Below are 22,851 nucleotides of genomic sequence, written 5' to 3'. Positions count from 1 at the left end.
CACTTCGACTGGGACAACACATCCATCCTAGGACAAGCCAAACAGAGACACGCACGAGAATTCCTAGAAGCATGGCATTCCAATCGGAACTCTATTGACAAATACATTGACTTGGATCCCATTTACCACCCCCTGAGAAATAGAACAGGAAATGACTCCACCACAGGAAATGACATCACCAACCCAAAGAAACCCAAACATATAAACAGAAAGCAGGAATTAATCACCAGTGCTTCGCCTGGAGGCTCACTGAAGATGTTACCTAGTAGGGTGACGAAACGTCTAGAAATGAACCTTCCAGCTCAGCGAGCAAACCTACATCCAGTACCCACAGAAACCCCTGCCATTGCTGTTCCACCATCTTCCCCGCTATATTGCTATGACAGGCAATAACTGAGGCAAACAATTCAGATGCATTTCAAGGGGGAACTGGATAAACAGGCAGGAGTCAGCCAATAGAAGGCTCTGCTGTTCAGTTAGATGGAGCCTAAGTACCAGCTGAAGGGCTTGCTTCTGGGCTGTACATTCAACCTAATTCTACGCATCTAGAGAAAAGGAGGTTCTGATCCATTGCTTGTCATTTCATATATTCTCTGGCAATCTACTGCCCCACACTCCTTTGAGCACCATACCATAGCATCTTGTCCTGCCTGTCCCTGTGCCACGAACAGCTCACCACATTATGAAGGTGTTGGCAGACACAGGAAGGGTGTATCATCCCTTTTCATGTGAAAAACAAATGCAAGTTCTATTCCAAGAACTGGCATTGCTATAGCAACATGTCCCACAGTTGTGCGACTGAGTGAAGGGTTAGGAAGGGAACTTGCCTCTTTGCACTTCACTCCAAGGAATCATTTGCAATCATAGCTGTTCCTCAGTGTCCGCCTTCCCCAAATCCTCACATCCACTGCCTCCCTCCCAATAACTTCCCCAGGGACCCTCGAAGCTTTCACTCCTGCTGCAGTTGTAGACCATTCAGCCCCTCGCCTGTTCTAGCTCTTTGAAAGAGAAATCCATTGTTTCCCAACCCCTCACTCTTCCTTGTTTTCCTGCAGCTTTACCCCTTTAAATCAGATCAATCCCTGAGGTTGGAGGATTTGAGCTGTAGGGAGAGGCTCAACCAGCTGTTTTCCCTGGAGCGTTGGAGGCTGAGGGGTGACCTTATAGAGGTTTACAAAATTATGAGGGGCATGGATAGGACAAATAGACAAAGTCTTTTCCCTGGGGTCAGGGAGTCCAGAACTAGAGGGCATAGGCTTAGGGTGAGAGGGGAAAGATATAAAAGAGACCTATGGGGCAACTTTTTCACACAGAGGGTGGTACGTGTATGGAATGAGCTGCCAGAGGAAGTGGTGGAGACTGGTACAATTACAACATTTAAGAGGCATTTGGATGGGTATATGAATAGGAAGGGTTTGGAGGGATATGGGCCGGGTGCTGGCAGGTAGGATTAGATTACTTACAGTGTGGAAACAGGCCCTTCGGCCCAACAAGTCCACACCGACCCGCCGAAGCGCAACCCACCCATACCCCTACATTCACCCCTTACCTAACACTATAGGCAATTTAGCATGGCCAATTCACCTGACCTGCACATCTTTGGACTGTGGGAGGAAACCGGAGCACCCGGAGGAAACCCACGCAGACACGGGGAGAATGTGCAAACTCCACACAGTCAGTCGCCTGAGGCGGGAATTGAACCTGGGTCTCTGGCGCTGTGAGGCAGCAGTGCTAACCACTGCGCCACCGTGCTGCCCACCAAGACTAGATTGGGTTGGGATATCTGGTCAGCATGTACTGGTTGGGCTGAAGGGTCTGTTTCCATGCTGTACATCTCTATGACTCTATGACACTCCCCTAGTTTCTTCCCCTCTGCCCTGACCTTTAGAGGCTACACAACCATCCTCCTCACCCCCCTCTCTCTGTGAGAAGTGAGACCGAACTCATCTTGTGCCCATCCCAACCCCTCCCCACTGTCCTCCTGGATTCAGCTGACTCACCCGGTCTCCTCTCAAGCCGCCCACCCTCACCCTCACCCTCGCCACACTTCCCCAGCTTTAGCCCACCCCCCCCACATCCTATTCCATTGTGCTCCCTCCCCACAGAGCTCTTCATTCACACGGAGATCAAACTTGAGGAAAAATCCATCTTGAGATCAAGTGAATGAAAAAAAAAATTCCTGTCTCGTCACTCAATAAGATCAAGTGACTGAATATTTAACCGGTATGAATAGTCAAGAGGGGCTGATGGAAGGGGCAGTGGGAATGAGTGAGAAATGGGGAAGGGAAGGAGAAAGAAAAGCAGAGAGATGGAGGCATTGAGAGAGAGAGAGAAAGACCAAAAGGCAGACATAGAGACAAAGTTGGGAGGGGGACCATTTTACATATATAATTGTGCCAACGTTCACTTCTGCACGACATTTCACAAGAACATAGGCATAAGAACATAAGAGTAAAACAAATTAGGTCATTTTAAAGACTGTTTGCCTTTAAATATTCTGTTTTCTTGCAAACTGGGGAGAGGTAAGACAGGTCAAGTAAATCCAGGACTATTGCTAATGTCTCGGACATGCCGGAGAAGCAGCTCCGTAATGGATTCAGCATTTCAGAACGGGGGAATAACATGTTCTTTTACAACTGCAGAATGACTAAAACATCAGCTGAGGAAACAGGAGAGAGAGAGAGATGGGGGAGAAAATCCAGCCAACAGACAATGGAAGAAATATTCCCTCACATTCCCCGACAGTCATTATTAACATCGCCTGTTTCACCGAAAGCAAACTGACAGGAGTTATTTGGAAATAAATCAGATGGAAAGAAACCCCAGGCAAAAAGGCACTTTTGTACACATTCAGATCAACGGAAAAGCACAGCAACTTTGTTCAGATACATTGCTACAATTCCATCTAGTGGGAATCATAACATGAGATAGAGGCACAGGAAAGCAAGGAACAGAGCGAGAGAGAGAGAGAGCGTGTGCAAGAAAAGATCTTAACATTTATAATCAGATAAAATACAAAGATCAACATTCAAATTAAAGAGGAACATACAGAGCTCGCACAGAGAGATATACACATGAGAGCAATTTATATCAGAATATATGCATTAGAGACAGTATATCAGACATATAAATACATTTACAGAGTACATACACATTAAAGGCAGAATTTATACATATCAGTTTATTCATATAAAGATACATATATAGAGTTAGGTATGTTCAAGAGACGTACAGAGTTTACACACAAAGTACAATACATCATAGAGAGACATGTATAGAGTCAATGCGTTAGACAGACATATAAACAGGACATATACATTAGAAAGACATACATTAGAGAAGCAATCCACTCGAGATAGACAGAGGTGAATGAGAGGGAGTTATACTAGCTCTGTTATGAGTTGAAGTTGCCCCAGTCCTGTGGATTTAAAGGGCCCTTACCCAATCCTGGGACGAAGGTGTTGAGGAAGAGGCAGAATACAGCCAGAGGGAAAGGCATGTAGGGGATGGCCGCTCTCAGGCAACTCTTCTTCTCCCGGACCTGGATGACCACCCCGCGGCTGGAAGAGGTGGCCGTGACATTGACTGACTCGTCCATGGCGAGTGTTCGAGCCCCGGCCAGAGCGAGAGATCCACAGAGAGTCAGGCACAGCCCGGGGTCCACTCAGACACAACCCGCTGCCACTACCACCACAGGCGGAGCTATCACAGCAATGAATGGGGCTGCGTGAGAGACAGGCGCCGGATTAAAGGGACAGGCTCTGGGGTAAAGGGACAGGCTCTGGGGTAAAGGGACAGGCTCTGGGGTAAAGGGACGGGCTCTGGGTTAAAGGGACGGGCTCTGGGGTAAAGGGACGGGCTCTGGGGTAAAGGGACAGGCTCTGGGGTAAAGGGACGGGCTCTGGGGTAAAGAGACAAGCTCTGGGGTAAAGAGACAAGCTCTGGGGTAAAGGGACAGGCTCTGGGGTAAAGGGACAGGCTCTGGGGTAAAGGGACAGGCTCTGGGGTAAAGGGACGGGCTCTGGGGTAAAGGGACGGGCTCTGGGGTAAAGGGACGGGCTCTGGGGTAAAGGGACAGGCTCTAGGGTTAAAGGGTTCGGCTCTGGATTAAAGGGACGGGCACTGGGTTAAAGAGACAGACATTGGGTTAAAGGGACAGGCTCTGGGTTAAAGGGACAGACATTGGGTTAAAGGGTTAGGCTCTGGATTAAAGGGACAAGCACTGGGTTAAAGGGACGGGCTCTGGGGTAAAGGGACAGGCTCTGGGTTAAAGGGACGGGCTCTGGGGTTAAAGGGTTAGGCTCTGGATTAAAGGGACAGGCACTGGGTTAAAGAGACAGACATTGGGTTAAAGGGACAGGCAGTGGGTTAAAGGGACGGGCTCTGGGATAAAGGGACAGGCACTGGGTTAAAGGGACGGGCTCTGGGGTAAAGGGACAGGCTCTGGGTTAAAGGGACGGGCTCTGGGGTTAAAGGGTTAGGCTCTGGATTAAAGGGACAGGCACTGGGTTAAAGAGACAGACATTGGGTTAAAGGGACAGGCAGTGGGTTAAAGGGACGGGCTCTGGGTTAAAGGGACAGGCTCTGGGATAAAGGGACAGGCACTGGGTTAAAGGGACAGGCTCTGGGTTAAAGGGACGGGCTCTGGGTTAAAGAGACAGGCTCTGGGTTAAAGGGATGGGCTCTGGGTTAAAGAGACAGGCACTGGGTTAAAGAGACAGGCTCTGGGTTAAAGGGACGGGCTCTGGGTTAAAGGGACAGGCTCTGGGTTAAAGGGACAGGCACTGGGTTAAAGAGACAGACATTGGGTTAAAGGGACGGGCTCTGGGGTAAAGGGACAGGCTCTGGGTTAAAGGGACGGGCTCTGGGGTTAAAGGGTTAGGCTCTGGATTAAAGGGACAGGCACTGGGTTAAAGAGACAGACATTGGGTTAAAGGGACAGGCACTGGGTTAAAGGGACGGGCTCTGGGATAAAGGGACAGGCACTGGGTTAAAGGGACAGGCTCTGGGTTAAAGGGACGGGCTCTGGGGTAAAGGGACAGGCTCTGGGTTAAAGGGACGGGCTCTGGGTTAAAGGGACAGGCTCTGGGATAAAGGGACAGGCACTGGGTTAAAGGGACAGGCTCTGGGTTAAAGAGACAGGCACTGGGTTAAAGAGATAGGCTCTGGGTTAAAGGGACGGGCTCTGGGTTAAAGGGACAGGCTCTGGGTTAAAGAGACAGGCGCCGGATTAAAGAGACAGGCTCCGGATTAAAGAGACAGGCTCTGGGTTAAAGGGACAGGCTCTGGGTTAAAGAGACAGGCACTGGGTTAAAGAGACAGGTGCCGGATTAAAGAGACAGGTGCCGGATTAAAGAGACAGGCGCCGGATTAAAGAGACAGGCTCTGGGTTAAAGGGACGGGCTCTGGGTTAAAGAGACAGGCACTGGGTTAAAGGGACAGGCTCTGGGTTAAAGAGACAGGCACTGGGTTAAAGGGACAGGCTCTGGGTTAAAGAGACAGGCACTGGGTTAAAGAGATAGGCACTGGGTTAAAGGGGCAGGCTCTGGGTTAAAGGGGCAGGCTCTGGGTTAAAGGGGCAGGCTCTGGGTTAAAGAGACAGGCTCTGGGTTAAAGGGACGGGCTCTGGGTTAAAGGGACGGGCTCTGGGTTAAAGAGACAGGCACTGGGTTAAAGGGACGGGCTCTGGGTTAAAGGGTCAGGCTCCGGGTTAAAGAAACAGGCCCTGGGTTAAAGGGACGGGCTCTGGGTTAAAGGGACGGGCTCTGGGTTAAAGGGACAGGCTCTGGGTTAAAGAGACAGGCACTGGATTAAAGAGACAGGCTCTGGGTTAAAGGGACAGGCACTGGGTTAAAGGAGAAAGTGAGGTCTGCAGATGCTGGAGATCAGAGCTGAAAATGTGTTGGTGGGAAAGCGCAGCAGGTCAGGCAGCATCCAAGGAGCAGGAGAATCGACGTTTCGGGCATGAGCCCTTCTTCAGGAATGAGGAGAGTGTGCCAAGCAGGCTAAGAAAAAAGGTAGGGAGGAGGGACTTGAAGGAGGGGCGTTGGAAATACAATAGGTGAAAGGAGGTCACGGTGAGGGTGATAGGCCGGAGTGGGGTGGGGGCGGAGAGGTCAGGAAGAAGATTGCAGGTTAGGAAGGTGGTGCTGAGTCTGAGGGTTGGGACTGAGACAAGGTGGGGGGAGGGGAAATGAGGAAACTGGAGAAATCTGAGTTCATCCCTTGTGGTTGGAGGGTTCCTAGGCGGAAGATGAGGCGCGCTTCCTCCAGCCGTCGTGTTGTTGTGGTCTGGCGATGGAGGGGTCCTTGGACCTGCATGTCCTTGGTGGAGTGGGAGGGGGAGTTGAAGTGTTGAGCCACGGGGCGGTTGGGTTGGTTGGTCCGGGTGTCCCAGAGGTGTTCTCTGAAACGTTCCACAAGTAGGCGGCCTGTCTCCCCAATTATTGAGGGGGCCAAATTGGGTGCAGCGGATGCAGTAAATGATGTGTGTGGAGATGCAGGTGAATCTGTGGTGGATATGGAAGGATCCCTTGGGGCCTTGGAGGGAAGTGAGGGGGAGGTGTGGGCGCAAGTTTTGCATTTCTTGCGGCTGCAGGGGAAGGTGACGGGAGTGGAGGTTGGGTTGGTGGGGGGTGTGGACCTGACGAGGGAGTCACGGAGGGAGTGGTCTTTTCGGAACACTGATAGGGGAGGGGAGGGAAATATATCCCTGGTGGTGGGGTCCGTTTGGAGATGGCGGAAATGATGACGGGTGATACGATGTATCTGGAGGTTGGTGGGGTGGTAGGTGAGGACCAGTGGGGTTCTGTCCTGGTGGCGATTGGAGGGGTGGGGCTCAAGGGCGGAGGAGCGGGAAGTGGAGGAGATGCGGTGGAGGGCATCGTCGACCACGTCTGGGGGGAAATTGCGGTCTTTGAAGAAGGAGGCCGTCTGGGTTGTTCGGTATTGGAACTGGTCCTCCTGGGAGCAGATGCGGCGGAGACAAAGGAATTGGGAATATGGGATGGCGTTTTTACAGGGGGCAGGGTGGGAGGAGGTGTAACCTAGGTAGCTCTGGGAGTCGGTCAGTTTATAGTAAATGTCCGTGTTGATTCGGTCGCTCGAGATAGAAATGAGAGGTCTAGGAAGGGGAGGGAGGAGTCTGAGACGGTCCAGGTGAATTTGAGGTCGGGGTGGAAGGTGTTGGTAAAGTGGATGAACTGTTCAACCTCCTCGTGGGAGCACGAGGCGGCGCCGATACAGTCATTGATGTAGCGGAGGAAGAGGTGAGGGGGTGGTGCCAGTGTAGCTGCGGAAGATGGACTGTTCCACATATCCTACGAAGAGGCAGGCATAGCTGGGGCCCATGCGGGTGCCCATGGCTACTCCTTTGGTTTGGAGGAAGTGGGAGGATTGGAAAGAGAAGTTGTTCAGGGTGAGGACCAGTTCAGTCAGTCGAAGGAGGGTGTCAGTGGAAGGGTACTGGTTGGTACGGCGGGAAAGGAAGAAGTGGAGGGCTTTGAGGCCTTCGTGATGGGGGATGGAGGTGTATAGGGACTGGATGTCCATGGTGAGGATAAGGCTTTGGGGTCGGGGAAGCGAAAATCATGGAGGAGGTGGAGGGCGTGGGTGGTGTCCCGAACGTAGATGGGGAGTTCTTGGACTAAGGGGGACAGGACGGTGTCAAGGTACGCAGAGATGAGTTCGGTGGGGCAGGAGCAGGCGGAGACAATGGGTCGGCCGGGGCAGTCAGGTTTGTGGATTTTGGGCAGGAGGTAGAAACGGGCGGTGCGCGGTTGTGGGACTATGAGGTTGGAGGCGGTGGATGGGAGATCCCCTGATGAAGTTATGGATGGTCTGGGAGATGATGGTTTGGTGGTGGGGGGTGAGGTCATGGTCAAGGGGGCAGTAGGAGGAGGTATCTGCGAGCTGGCATTTAGCCTCAGCGGTGTAAAGGTCAGTGCGCCAAACTACTACCGCGCCTCCCTTGTCTGCTGGTTTGATGGTGAGGTTGGGGTTGGAACGGAGGGAGTGGAGGGCTGCACGTTCCGAGGGTGAGAGGTTGGAGTGAGTGAGAGGGGTGGGGGAGTTCAGGTGGCGGTTAATATCGCGGCGGCAGTTGGCTATGAAGAGATCGAGGGCGGGTAATAGGCCAGCAGGGGGTTCCAGGTGGACGGGGTGTGTTGGAGGCGGGAGAAGGGGTCGTCAGAGGGTGGGCGAGAATCTTGGTTGAAGAAGAAGGCACGGAGGCGAAGGCGGCGGAAGAATTGTTCGATGTCACGCCGTGTGTTGAACTCGTTGATCCGAGAGTGTAGGGGAATGAAGGTGAGGCCTCTGCTGAGGACTGAGCTTTCATCCTCAGGGAGGGGTAGTTCTGGAGGGATGGTGAAAACTTGGCAGGGCTGGGAGCTAGGACCTGGTGTGGGGCTGGAGCTGGGGGTGGGAGCGGGGCGGGGACGGAAATCGGGCAGGGGCGGGGTTAGGCGTGCAGATGGACATCGGCGTGGGGGCGGAGACGCATGCGGTGTGGTCGTTGTGCAGGTCCACACCCCCCACCAACCCAACCTCCACTCCCGGCACCTTCCCCTGCAACCGCAAGAAATGCAAAACTTGCGCCCACACCTCCCCCCTCACTTCCCTCCAAGGCCCCAAGGGATCCTTCCATATCTGTCGCAAATTCACCTGCACCTCCACACACATCATTTACTGCATCCGCTGCACCCGATGTGGCCTCCTCTATATTGGGGAGACAGGCCGCCTACTTGTGGAACGTTTTAGAGAACACCTCTGGGACACCCAGACCAACCAACCCAACCACCCCGTGGCTCAACACTTCAACTCCCCCTCCCACTCCACCAAGGACATGCAGGTCTTTGGACTCCTCCATCGCCAGACCATGGCAACACGACGGCTGGAGGAAGAGCGCCTCATCTTCCGCCTAGGAACCCTCCAACCACAAGGGATGAATGCAGATTTCTCCAGTTTCCTCATTTCCCCTCCCCCCATCCTGTCTCAGTCAAATCCCTCGAACTCAGCACCGCCTTCCTAACCTGCAATCTTCTTCCTGACCTCTCCGCCCCCACCCCACTCCGGCCTATCACCCTCACCTTGACCTCCCTTCACCTATCGCATTCCCAACGCCCCTCCCCCAAGTCCCTCCTCCCTACCTTTTATCTTAGCCTGCTTGGCACACCCTCCTCATTCCTGAAGAAGGGCTCATGCCTGAAACGTCGATTCTCTGTTCCTTGGATGCTGCCTGACCTGCTGCGCTTTTCCAGCAACACATTTTCAGCACTGGATTAAAGGGACAGGCTCTGGATTAAAGGGACGGGCTCTGGATTAAAGGGACGGGCTCTGGATTAAACGGACAGAGTTTGGATTAAAGAGACAGGAACTGGATTAAAGGGATAAACACTGGATTAAAGAGACAGGATTGGATTAAAGAGACAGGCTCTGGGTTAAACAGGCAGAGACTGGATTAAAGGGATGGACACTAGATTAAAGGACGAGGGATTACATTAAAGGGACAGGTTCTGGAATAAAGAGGAAAAAGCTGGAATAAAGAGGCAGGCTCTGAGTTAAAGGGACAAATTCTGGATTAAAGAGACAGGAACTGGATTAAAGGGACAGGCTCTGGATTAAAGGGACGGGCACAGGATTAAAGGGATGGGCTCCGGATTAAAGGGACAGACACTGGATTAAAGGGATGGGCTCTGGATTAAAGGGACAGGCACTGGATTAAAGGGACGGGCTCTGGATTAAAGGGACAGGCACTGGATTAGAGGGACGGGCTCTGGATTAAAGAGACAGACACTGGATTAAAGGGACAGGCTCTGGATTAAAGGGATGGGCTCTGGATTAAAGGGACAGGCTCTGGATTAAAGAGACAGGCACTGGATTAAAGGGATGGGCTCTGGGTTAAAGGGACAGGCACTGGATTAAAGGGACAAATTCTGGATTAAAGAGACAAAAACTGGATTAAAGGGATGGGCTCTGGATTAAAGGGACAGGCACTGGATTAAAGGGACAAATTCTGGATTAAAGAGACAGAAACTGGATTAAAGGGACAGGCTCTGGATTAAATAGGGAGAGACTGGATTTTAAGGAAAGGCATTAGATTAAAGGGACAGGCACTGGATTAAACTGGCAGGCACTGGATTAAAGGGATAAACACTGGATTAAAGAGGCAGGATTGGATTAAAGATACAGGCTCTAGATTAAAGGGGCAGGAACTGGACTAAAGGGACAGGCTCTGGATTAAAGGGACAGGTTCTGAATTAAAGGGGCAGGGATTACATTAAAGAGACAGGCACTGGATTAAAGGGCAAACTTCAGGTGAAATGGACAAAATTGGGATTAAAAGAGCAGTTACCGGATTAAGGGAACAGTCAGAGACCACATTTAGAGGGGCAGGTGTAGATTCGATCCACTGTTCAAAGTGAAGCAACATGGAAATACACTCTTAAAGTGAAAAGCATTGACTCAGTACAGTCCTAAAGAGAGAAATGTCCACCTCCTGCTCCTAATTGGAATGTTTATACATTCATATGGTCATTAAGATTCAAGTCGTCGACATAGGTGCAGGTAAGTGATGAATGCACCCTCAAAGGGGAAATGCGACTGCCCCATTAAAGGGGAGAAGACATGATGATGGTACTGTCACTGGAATAGGAATCCAGAGACCTCGGCTCATGCTCTGGAAGTGTGAGTTCAACTCTCACCCCATGGCTGCCAGTGGGATTTAAATTCAGATAGATGTTTAAAAATTCATTGTGGGGTTAGAGCTGTCACTAGCTAGCCATTGCTGTGCATCTGGAATCACATGAAGGCCAGACCAGGTAAGGGTGGCAAATGGGGGAATATCACTGCGAGAGGGGGGGTTAGTGAGTCAGATGGGTTGTTATATTGGAATCATTTGCCTGGCTTTTTGCTGAATTTGAATGTCACCATCTGCTGTCACGGGATTTGAATCCATCGTCCCAGAACATCGGGTCTCTAGATGGATAGTCTGGTGATACTATCTCAACACCACAGCCTCCCTGGAAATGAGGTGATCTGGACATGGAGATGCAAAATGCCATCTCGGGAAGAAAATCTGCCATCCTTACCTCGTCATAGAGTCATAGAGATGTACAGCATGGAAACAGACCCTTCAGTCCAACCCGTCCATGCCGACCAGATATCCCAACCCAATCTAGTCCCACCTGCCAGCACCCAGCCCATATCCCTCCAAACCCTTCCTATTCATATACCTATCCAAATGCCTCTTAAATGTTGTAATTGTACCAGCCTCCACCACATCCTCTGGCAGCTCATTCCATACACGTACCACCCTCTTTGTGAAAATGTTGCCCCTTAGGTCTCTTTTATATCTTTCCCCTCTCACCCTAAACCTATGCTGTCTAGTTCTGGACTCCCTGACCCCAGGGAAAAGACTTCCTATATTTGTCCTACCCATGCCCCTCATGATTTTGTAAACCTCTATAAGGTCACCCCTCAGCCTCCGATGCTCCAGGGAAAACAGCCCCAGCCTGTTCAGCTTGTCCCTAAAGCTCAGATCCTCCAATCCTGGCAACATCCTTGTCAATCTTTTCTGAATCCTTTCAAGTTTCACAACATCCTTCCGGTAGGAAGGAGACCAGAATTGCATGCAATATTCCAACAGTGGCCTAACCAATGTCCCGTACAGCCGCAACATGACCTCCCAACTCCTGTACTCAATACTCTGACCAAATGCTTTCTTCATATTCCTATCAACCTGCAACTCTACTTTCAATCTGGTCTGGTCTTGTTGACTCTGAACCACCCCATGAAATGGCTGAACAAGCCTCTGAAGGAGAATTAGGGATGGGCAACAAATGCTGGACTTTGCCAACGAGACCCACAGCCCGCAAAGAATAAAGAAAATCAAAGCATCCTGAGACATGAAGACGGAAAGCAGCTGCGTTGGTGAGGTGGGAAGCTGTGCAAAGACAGTGCCTGATGGACGGTAGCGAGTACTTCCAGGCCTCATGGTTCAGGATGAAACTAAAACATTCACCATTCCCCCAAATTGATAACTTCCTGTGAGTCGGAGGGATGGGGATTGAGACCCCTCTCCGGTGACTCAACTAATAAATACAGCCTTGCATTTCAGTGCAATGCTGAAGGTGTTCTGCCCAGTCAAAGGCGTCATCTTTCAAGTAAGACAAAAAAAACCAAAGCCCTCTCTGGAACGTACAGAGGCCATTCAGCCCGTCGAGCTTGCTCCTTGATTTAAAACTATCATTGCTAATTGAACACTTCAGTTCTTAAACCCATGGTTATGGACCGGCCTAAACCCCCTCAAAACGTTCAGAAGATAGTCTAGACCCGAACTTTTATTTTAAATGTAAGGTGTCACATTCCTACGCAATTCAAAACTCCCACATTTGAAGCAAAACATGCTTTATTCATCTACTATAGTTAAAATACAAAAAAGAAAGAAGGAATTGGAATCATAAAGTCATTGAGATGTACAGCATGGAAACAGACCCTTCGGTCCAACCCGTCCATGCCGACCAGATATCCCCAACCCAATCTAGTCCCACCTGCCAACACCCGGCCCATATCCCTCCAAAGCCTTCCTATTCATATATCCATCCAAATGCCTCTTAAATGGTGCAATTGTACCAGCCTCCACCACTTCCTCTGGCAGCTCATTCCATACACGTACCACCCTCTGTGTGAAAACCTTGCCCCTTAGGTCCTTTTATATATTTCCCCTCTCACCCTGAACCTATGCCCTGGACTCCAGGGAGAAGACTTTGTCTATTTATCCTATCCATGTCCCTCAGGATTTTATAAACCTCTATAAGATCACCCCTCAGCCTCCGACGCTCCAGGGAAAACAACCCCAGCTTATTCAAACTCTCCCTATAGCTCAAATCCTCCAACCCTGGCAACATCCTTGTAAATCTTTTTCTGAACCCTTTCAAGTTTCACAACATCTTTCTGATAGGAAGGAGACCAGAATTGCACGCAATATTCCAAAAGTGGCCACAACATGACCTCCCAACTCCTGTACTCAATACTCTGACCAATAAAGGAAGTTAACTCTGTTGGAAAACTTAACAGCATAATAGACGCAGTAACTATTACTCGTTAACTGTTCCAATGTAGTAACATCCCATAAACACATCCCTTGGCAACAGGCAAATTCAGAAAAGGGGTTGTCTCACATTAACTCCAGCAGACCATGAGGAATAAACAAAATCAAGAGAACATTCTGAGAGAGTGTAACAGCTGGAGAGATTTACTGCAGCTTCCAACCCTGCTGAGATGCCAGCAACAATTGCTGCTACTACTGAAAACTAAAAAAGTTTAACTGAAAACTCTGTATCTGTAGGAACTTGGCCACACCCGTTCAGGCTGCTTCTACTGTTCCAACTTTTTAAAAAAACCAAGGCCTCACTAGCTGTTTAGTGGCTTTGGTAGACTGCTCAAAACCTCTTTTCAAAACAAAAACCAGGACAAAATACATCGCTTAAAGCAACAGTATCGTCACAACTACAACATCTCCATGATCCTCTACGCCACTGGTAATCAATAAATTTTCAACTTCTACTCAAAGACCAATATCCCACAGCCCTCTAGGATAAAGAATTCCAAAGATTCACCAGCAGAAAATATCTCTCCTCCTCTCTCTCCTAAATGCATTCCCCTTTATTTTGAAATTGTACCCCTTGGTTCTTGATTCCCCAGCTGGGGAAATCATCTTATCTGTATCTATCCTGTCTTTCCCGTTAAATATTTTCTAGATCATTGAGATCATTTCTCATTCTTTAAAACCCCCAGAGAATATAAGGCCTGGGTTTGCCTAATCTCCCTTCATAGACCAGTCCTACCATCTGGGGAGAAGTCTGGCTGACCTTTACTACACTCCCTCTATGGTAATTAGATCTTTCCTGAACTAAGTCCAAAACTGCACACGGTAGTCTGGGTGCGGTCTGACTAAGCACCTATACAACTGAAGGTCTTCACTCCTCCTGTAGTCAAATCCTCTTATAATAAAGGCTAACATTCCATTAGCCTTCCGAATAGTTTGCTACACCTGCATGTTCGCCTTCAATGACTTAAAGGTAAGAACACTTATGTCCCCTGGCAAATCACACTTTCCAACTTCCCTTGTCATTTGAAAAATATTCTGCACATCCATTTCTCCTACCAAAGTGGATTACCTCACATTTCTCCATCTGCAATGTTGGTAGATTAGATTTAGGTAGATTACCTGGAGGCCCTTTGGCCCAACAAGTCCACACCAACCCTTCAAAGAGTAACCCACCCAGCCCCATTCCCCTACCCTATATTTACCCCTGATACATTGGGCAATTTAGCATGGCCAATCCACCCTGGCCTGCACATATTTGGACTGTGGGAGGAAACCGGAGCACCTCCACGCAGGCACATGGAGAACGTGCAAACTCCACACCGACAGTTGGCTGAGGAGGGAATCGAACCCAGGTCCCTGGCACTGTGAGGCAGCAGTACTAACCACTGAGCCACTGTGCTGCTCTTGGCCATTCAGGAAGCCTGGCTAAACCTTTCTGTTGCCGTGTAACATTTCCACACAACACACTTTTCCATTTAGCTTTGTATCATCCCAAAATGTTTCGTTCCCATCTCCAAATCATTGGTGTATGTTGCGAACAGCTTGGGTGCAAGTACTGATCCTTGTCGTAGCCCATTAGTCAGTTTGCCAATCTGAGAATGACCCATTTGTTCCTACCCTCTTGTTTTCTCTCTGTTAGCTAATGATTAATCCATGTGTGAGCATTACTATCGTTGCCATGTGTTTACTTTAGCCAACCAGTCTCCTGTGGTGGGTCTTATTAAAAGCCTTCTGAAAGTCCAAATATATCACATCCACTGACTGCCCTTGTTCAATTTTACTTGTAACTTAGAACATAGAACAATACAGCGCAGAACAGGCCCTTTGGTCTTTGATATTGCAGTGACCTGTGAACTAATTAAGCCCATCCCCCTGCACTAACCTATCATCACTCTTATGCTCATTCTGTTTAAATGTCTCTAATGTGGCTGAGCTAACTACATTGGCAGGTAGGGCATTCCATGCCCTTACCACTCTCTGAGTGAAGAACCTGCCTCTAACATCTGTCTTAAATCTATCACCCCTCAGTTGGTCCCCTCGTCCAAGCTGACGTCATCATCCTAGGAAAAAGACTCTCACTGCCCACCCTATTTAATCCTCTGATCATTTTGTATATCTTTATCAAATCTCCTCTTAGCCTTCTTCTCTCCAATGAGAACAGAGCCGAGTCCATTCGCCTTTCCTCATAAGACCTTCCCTTCAGACCAGGCGACATCCTGGTAAATCTCCTCTGCACCTTTTCCAATGCTTCCACATCCTTCCTGTAATGGGGCGACCAGGACTGTACACAGTATTCCAAGTGCAGCCGCGCTAGCGTTTTCTACAGTTGCAGCGTGACATCACAGCTCCAGAACTCAATCCCTCTACCAATAAAACCTAACACACTGTATGCCTTCTTAACAAGCCTATCAACCTGGGTGGCAACTTTTAGGGATCTATATACATGGACTCCAAGATCCCTCTGCACATTTACACTACCAAGAATCTTTCCATTGACCCAATAATCTGCCTTCCTGTTATTCTTCCCAAAGTTTAGCTGCACTGAACTCCATTGGCCACCTTTCAGCTTGGTTCTGCAGTTTATCCAAGTCCCCCTGCACCCTGTAACATTCTTCCACACTGTCCACTACTCCACCGACCATAGTGTCAACTGCAAATTTACTAACCCATCCATCTATGCCTGCGTCTAAGTCATTTATAAAAATGACAAACAGCAGTGGTCCAAAATTCAGATCCTTGTGGCACACCACTAGAAACCGGGCTCCAGGCTGAATATTTTCCATCAGCCATTACTCGCTGCCTTCTTTCAGAAAGCCAGTTTCTAATCCAAACTGCCAAATCCCCCTCAATCCCATGTGTCCGCATTTTCTCCAACAGCCTACCATGTGGAACCTTATCAAAAGCTTTACTGAAGTCCATGTACACCACGCCAACTGCCCCACCCTCATCCACACATGCTTGGTCACCTCAAAAAAACTCAGTAAGGTTTGTGAGACACGACCTGCCCTTGACGAAACCATGTTGACTATTCCCAATCAGAAAAATCCTCATAAATCCATGCTGACTATGCCCAATCAAATTATTTTTAACCCAAGTGTCTATTTATTATGTCCTTTTCGATTGGTTCTAGCATTATCCTGATGTAAAACTGATAGGTCTGTAGCCCCATGCTGTTTTCTGGGCAACTCTCTTGAATAGCCGGGTGAAAGTCTCTACATTCCAATGCACAGGAATCATTTCAGATATGATGGAATTCCAGAAGATAATCATTAAAACATTGACTCTCTGTAGCCATCTCCTTCAACACTCTGGGATAAAAGGCATGACATCCTGGGGATTTATCAATTTACAGCTCCATTAACTTCATTAAACCTTCTCACTAATTCTAATCTTCTTCAACTCCTCATTCTCCCTAATCTCTTGGACCTTTAATTCTGGGTAATTTCTTATGTCTTCCTCAGTGAAAACAGGCACAAAGTAATCATTTTGCTTCTTTGACAATTTCTCCAGTCCTCATCACAAATTCTACTGAGTATTCTTTTAATGGAGAAAGTGAGGGCTGCAGATGCTGGAGATCAGAGCTGAAAAATGTGTTGCTGGAAAAGCGCAGCAGGTCAGGCAGCATCCAGGGAACAGGAGAATCGACGTTTCGGGCATAAGCCCTTCTCCAGGAATGAAGAAGGGCTTATGCCCGAAACGTCGATTCTCCTGTTCCTTGGATGCTGCCTGACCTGCTGCGCTTTTCCAGCAACGCATTTTCAGCCACATTCATCTTAGCCAAACATTTCCTTTCTAGGTACCTGTAGAAGCTCTTACAGTCCTTTTGTTGTGTTTTTAGTGAAATTGCATTTGTACAATTCTCCTTTCCTATCAGTACCTTGGGCTTCTTTTGCTGTATTTTAAAATCTTCCCAATTCTCAACTTTATAAGCTTTTTCTTTTAATTTTATACAATTATACCTTCCTTTGACAACCATGGTTGACTGACCTGTTTAGAGTTATTGTAGGAATGCACTGTTGCTGTAAACAGTGTATTAGGTCTTTAAAGACTCTCCGTTGCCTACATACAGTCATACCTTTTATGACTTTGTGGTAATATCACTGGACTATTAATGAGACCCAGGTAATGTTCAGGTGACTCAGGTTTGAATCCCACTATGGCAGCTGACAGAATTTGAATTCAATAAAAATAATCCAGAATTAAGAGTCTAATGATGACTAAGGTCAATTGTTGTAAAAACCTATCTGGTTCATTAACGTCCTTTTGGGAAGGAATCTGCCTTCTGAAAGAAACTCCACAGACGCTGGTATCCCATCACCAAGCCCCCCCTTTATTTATATCTGGAGAGTCCTTGACAGTGATCCTGCTCGCTCAGAGCCAGCTCTCAGAGTGAACAGGACCTCTGACACTCCTGTTTATTTTTTTTTTATTATTTTTTTCCCCAGCACCCATGGTGTGTGTGTGCAGGTGTGAGACACAGTGAAAGACACAAAGTGCATGAATCTTTATTCAAATTCCACCACCAGGAAGATAGGAAAACACCCGGGTGGCCAGTGACAAACACTGCCCTTCACATCAAAGGGCAGTGCTGTATGATCAAAACAGTGAAGGGGAGGGTAGGGACTAAATCAAAATAGAGTTGAAGGGAGAAATGATGCACTCCACTCCCTGCGGTGCCCACCTCTCCCTGAACAACTCCAGGGTGTTGGTCGACACCGCGTGCTCCTTCTCCAAGGACACCCGGGCTCTAACGTAACCGCGGAAGAGGGGCAGGCAGTCGGCCCTAACTACCCCCTGCACGGCCCGCTGCCTCGACCTGTTGATGGCCAGTTTGGCCAGGCCCAGGAGCAGACCCACGAGGAGGTCTTCAGACCTGCCCTCCTTCCTCCGTACCGGGTGCCCAAAGATCAGGAGCGTGGGACTGAAGTGCAGCCAAAAACAGAGGAGAAGGTTTTTCAGAAAATCAAAAAGGGAGTGCAAATGCCCACACCCAATATATACGTGGTCCACGGACTCCACAGCGCCACAGAACAAGCAGTTGACACTCCTGTTTACACCTGTCAGCCAGTCTTCCTGATTGGACCAGGTTAACAGCCCCAATCAGGGAACACATATTCTATGGGGGTCCCCCTGGCTGACCTCATTACAATCACTACATGCCTCCCCTCCTCAGATATAGATTATTCTGTCGGTCCTCCTGGGGCATTTTAGCACCAGGTCAGGTTTCTCCAACTCTGTCTCTGATACACCCAATAGTTCACCTCTTCCACCTGGAGCGTCTCGGGAGAAATTCATTTTCCGCTTCGGGCAGCAAAGGTGTTCAGGCCGAAACATCAGCTGTGTCTATCTCAAATTCTGAGGTACCTTCAACACTTAATGAAGAGGGAGAACCCATGGGGTCCAAAAGAGTCAGAAAGGCAGTTGAGGAGCTAGGCACGTTTTGCTATTGCACTGTTTGTGTGTTTACAGCTTTCATATGATCCATGTCGTCACAAGGAATTAAGGGCTACGGGGAGAATGCGGGTAAGTGGAGTTGAAATGCCAATCAGCCATGATTGAATGGCGGAGTGGACTCGATGGGCCGAATGGCCTTACTTCCGCTCCTATGTCTTATGGTCTTATGGTCTTATGTTCTTTGTCAGGGCCATCATATCTACCTGAACTGTATACGTCACCGGACATGACCTTGTCCTACCCATACAGGGCCATTCCTGTGGTTCCTACACCAAACTTTGTCCCTTGAAGTAAACCGTGTCTCTCGCTTAGCAGAGTCTTGTGCCTGGCATTGTTCTTTCTGGCAGAGCATTGGATGATGGATGGCATGTCCTTATATGGCCAATGCCATTCACGTTTACCCTGCTAGTAAATGATAGCTCATTGGCTGTGACTTCCGAGAGGCCATGTATTGCAAAAGATGCGTGCAGATTTTCTGTCATCATCCCCAGGTTTGACAAGTGAACGTTTTCACGTCCAACCATTCTGAATGGGCGCCCGCATTGACTAAGAACATTAAACCCATGAAAGGACCTGTATAGCCGACGTGTAACTGCGTTCAGGATTTACCCAAGCGTTCCCATGAAGGTGGGGGAGCTGGTGGTGGCAATGTTTGTCCTTGTTGGCATTTTGGGCACTGCCCATCAATGCAGCTATGTCAGCATCCAACACTGGTCACCGGGCATAACGTCTCATCAGCATCTTCATTTTGGAGATCCCTGGATGACCCTGGTGGAGTTCAGCCAGTATCTGGCAGCGACCTTTGCTGGGCACAATCACCCTTGCACTCCATAATAATGTGCTTTCCTTGACTGTCTTCTGGTCTCCCCGGGTCCAAAGAGGTTTCAGTCTCTGCTTGTGACAGCCCTTTGGTTTCCTCCATAGCTACCAGCTGTTGCAGTTTTGCCGGGAACAGATCTTCCCGCGTCCAAATACTGATATAGTCAGCAGTGACTGGAAATGTGTCCTGAAAATGTAAAACCATTATGGCCTTTATCCAGAGGTGGCACCATAGGTGGTATATCCACCAGTGGGAGGCCGCTCAATATGTCTGCATTTGCTACTTGGCTTCCTGGATGGTATTCTTAAATTGTAATTATGTGCACTTAGCATTAGAGTCCACCACTGAATTTAGCCTGAAATTGTGAGTGGCAGTGCCTTGTCCTCTTTAAGTAGACGCAGCAGGGATTTATGTCCATTATTATTACAAATTTATGACCATTCTCACACATGGTGGCTCAGTGGTTAGCACTGCTGCCTCACAGTACCAGGGTCCCAGGTTCGAATCCAACCTCCGGCGACTGTCTGTGTGGAGTTTGCACATTCTCCCCGTGTCTGCGTGGGTTTCCTCCAGGTGCTCCGGTTTCCTCCTACAGTCCAAAGACATGCAGGCCAGATCAATTGCCCCATAGTGTTAAGGCAATTAGTCAGAGGGAAATGGGTCTGGGTGGGTTACTCGTCAGAGGGTTGGAGTGGACTGGTTGGGCCAAAGGGCCCGTTTCCACACTGTAGGGAATCTAATCAAAGTTTCCTTCTCTATTTGAGCGTATTTGCATTCGGCATCAGCCAAAGTACAGGAAACATACCCTATCAGGCGTTCCTCTCAGTTGGACCACTGATGCGCCACTACTACCCCAATACCAAAAGGGGTGGTATCGTAAGTCAGCACCACATCTTGCTAGGGCTCTGAAATGTGCAGAGGCTGGTATCCTGTCACTAAGTCACTAAGTCACCTTTTATTTATTTGTACACAGCACACTGGCTGTGGCCAGCCAGATGGAGTCAGTCCTCTGAACTGAGAAGATTCTAATCTCCTGGTTATAATTGTTTTTGAGGAGATTCCAGTCTTCTTAGGTAGGCCCTGGCAGCAGCAGTCCTTAAGCCTGGGTGGGGCCCCCAGGCAGGAGCAGTTGAGACATGCTGCAGGCACCGGCAACAGGGTTTAGCTGTGGACATGACCCAGGCTGTAGCATTGGGAGCAGGCCAAGGCCTAGTCGAGAGTGCGGCGCTGGGAAAAGCACAGCAGGTCAGGCAGCATCCGAGGAGCAGGAGAATTGATATTTCAGGCATAAGTCCTTCCGCATCCGACAGAAATTTACTTGTACCTCTACCAATGCCCTCTACTATATCCGTTGCACCTGACATGGCCTCCTCTACATCGGGGAGACAGGATGCCTACTTGCAAATCATTTCAGAGAACATCTCTGGGACACATGCACCAACCAACCCCACCGCCCTGTGGCTAAACACTTCAATTTCCCCTCCCTCTCTGCCAAGGACATGCAGATCCTGGGCCCCCTCATCTTCCACCTTGGCACCCTGCAACCACACAGGATCAATGTGGATTTCACCAATTACCTCATTTCCCTCTCCTGTTATCCCAGTCCCAAGCCTCCAACTCGGCACTGCCCTCTTGACCAGTTCATCACCTTTCCCATCTATCTGTTCCACCCCCCTCTCCGACCTATCACCTTCTCCCCACCTTCATCCATCTATTGCATTCTCAGCTACCTCCCCCAACCACATACCCCTCCTCCCCATTTATCTCTCACTCCCCCGGCCCACAAGCCTCATTCCTGATGAAGGCCTTATGCCGATTCTCCTGCTCCTCGGATGCTGCCTGACCTGCTGTGCTTTTCCAGCACCACACTCTTGACTCTGATCTCCAGTATCTGCGGTCCTCACTTTTTCCCATGGGCTGATAATACCCCAAATGGCAGTCTTGTTTATTACTACAGACCCTTATGGATATTAATTGTGGAATACTTCTGGGACTCCACATTGAACCACAACTGCAGGTAAACATGGCTCATGTCCAACTTTGTGAAGGACAGCCCTCACACCAGCCTTGCACATAAGTGAGGGACTGGGTATACACCCAAGTGCGAGAAATGGTTTACTATTTGCTTAAAATCCTCATTGTAAGGCAAATGGCACTGGGCAGTCCTTGCAGAATCGTGGAATTGCTTCCTGGTCAACATGTAAAGTGGCTTTGGCGACTTTGATAGTCCCTGGACCTTGTGGAAAAACTTCTGGGTATTTAGTTAGGGCTTCACTCGGGCAGCCATTTTCTTATCAAAAAGTGTTGAGTGATTTTAGGTGAATCTTTCTCAACCAATTCTTCCCCATCAAACTTGGGCCTGAGCCTTTTACTACAATCAGTGGGAACTGAGCCAGCTGCTTCTCATACAAGACCAGGACCAAAGTTGTGCCCTTAATCTGTAAAGGTTCCCCGATATAAGCTCTCAGTCCAGTCCAGGTCTTGCGCAAAGGTAAAGGTTGGAATCCAGAGCGAATTTTGTTAAACATTGGTTCACACATGGCCTCATAGGGCAAAGATTAAAACTGCCATGCTGGTATTGACCTCCATTAGAACTGAGTGACCATTTAACCAGATATTTATTTTGATTGGTTCTGATTTGGATATTGCTAAGCAGTTTAACTTCCAAACCACATGTAGGCGGACTTTTCAGGGTGTGCACGCTCCTGGCTACCAGCCTATTAGTTCTCTTCCTCACCTCAGGCCTTGTTGGACTCTCCCCTCTGCTGTCTCAAGTCTGCATACTGGCAGCAACTACAATGGTCTGCTGGCCTAGATCCTGAAGAACATTTTAGCCATTTGGCCGAGGCTTGGCTTTGTTTCTGGGTTTTGTTGTGAGCTGACTTGGGGTCCCTTTGCTTAGGTTATGCCCTATGTGAGGCTCCACAATTGGTACTCCCCAAGCTCAGTAGGCCTGACGAGGGTGTCCACTTCCATCGCGAGACCTTTTAGCTCACATGCTCCACTTACCACTGAGGTCTAATTGGGCTTCAGCTAGAAGGTGCTTTTGCATGATTATGTCATTAATCCCACATACCAAATGGTCTCTCATTCGAGATGAACCCAAGATCATATGCCTCTAGATGTCTTAACCTTGTCAAAAATCCTGATACAGATTTCCCTGGTTCTTGAACTGCTGAATAAAACCAATGGCATCCCAGAATTAGGGGTGGCTTGGGGTCATAATATTCCTTAACTCCATCCATCGACTCTTGAAAAGTTTTTGTATCTGGTGTCTCAGGTGAAAGTGAAGCTTCTAATAACCAAAAAAGCTGTGGGTCCTCAAGCTGTCAGAAGAATTACTCATTGCTTTTCATCTGCCCCGATATCATTTATCCAGAAAAAACTAACACGTCCTTTCCACATACTGTTCCCAAAGGCAGGATCAAATGAGTAAAGCTTCCCAAATAACAGCACGATGCCAGAA

At 48.8% G+C, this 22,851-nt stretch overlaps 1 protein-coding gene across 1 annotated transcript in view; it reads right to left on the bottom strand.

The window, feature by feature from the left end:
• stum (stum, mechanosensory transduction mediator homolog) overlaps positions 1-3,801 on the bottom strand; it is a 50,393-nt gene extending 46,592 nt beyond the window's left edge. Inside the window, exon 1 of the mRNA XM_043687306.2 lies at positions 3,442-3,801. Coding sequence (XP_043543241.1) covers positions 3,442-3,598 — 157 coding nt within the window. The 5' untranslated portion in view covers positions 3,599-3,801. The remainder of the gene's footprint in view (positions 1-3,441) is intronic.
• Between the last annotated feature and the right edge of the window lie 19,050 nt (positions 3,802-22,851).

Source organism: Chiloscyllium plagiosum, unplaced genomic scaffold, assembly GCF_037043375.1.
Source record: "Chiloscyllium plagiosum isolate Xiang-an unplaced genomic scaffold, Cpla_swu_hap1 HiC_scaffold_3, whole genome shotgun sequence".
Lineage (NCBI taxonomy): Eukaryota > Metazoa > Chordata > Chondrichthyes > Orectolobiformes > Hemiscylliidae > Chiloscyllium > Chiloscyllium plagiosum.
This window is presented reverse-complemented; position numbering and strand designations above follow the sequence as displayed.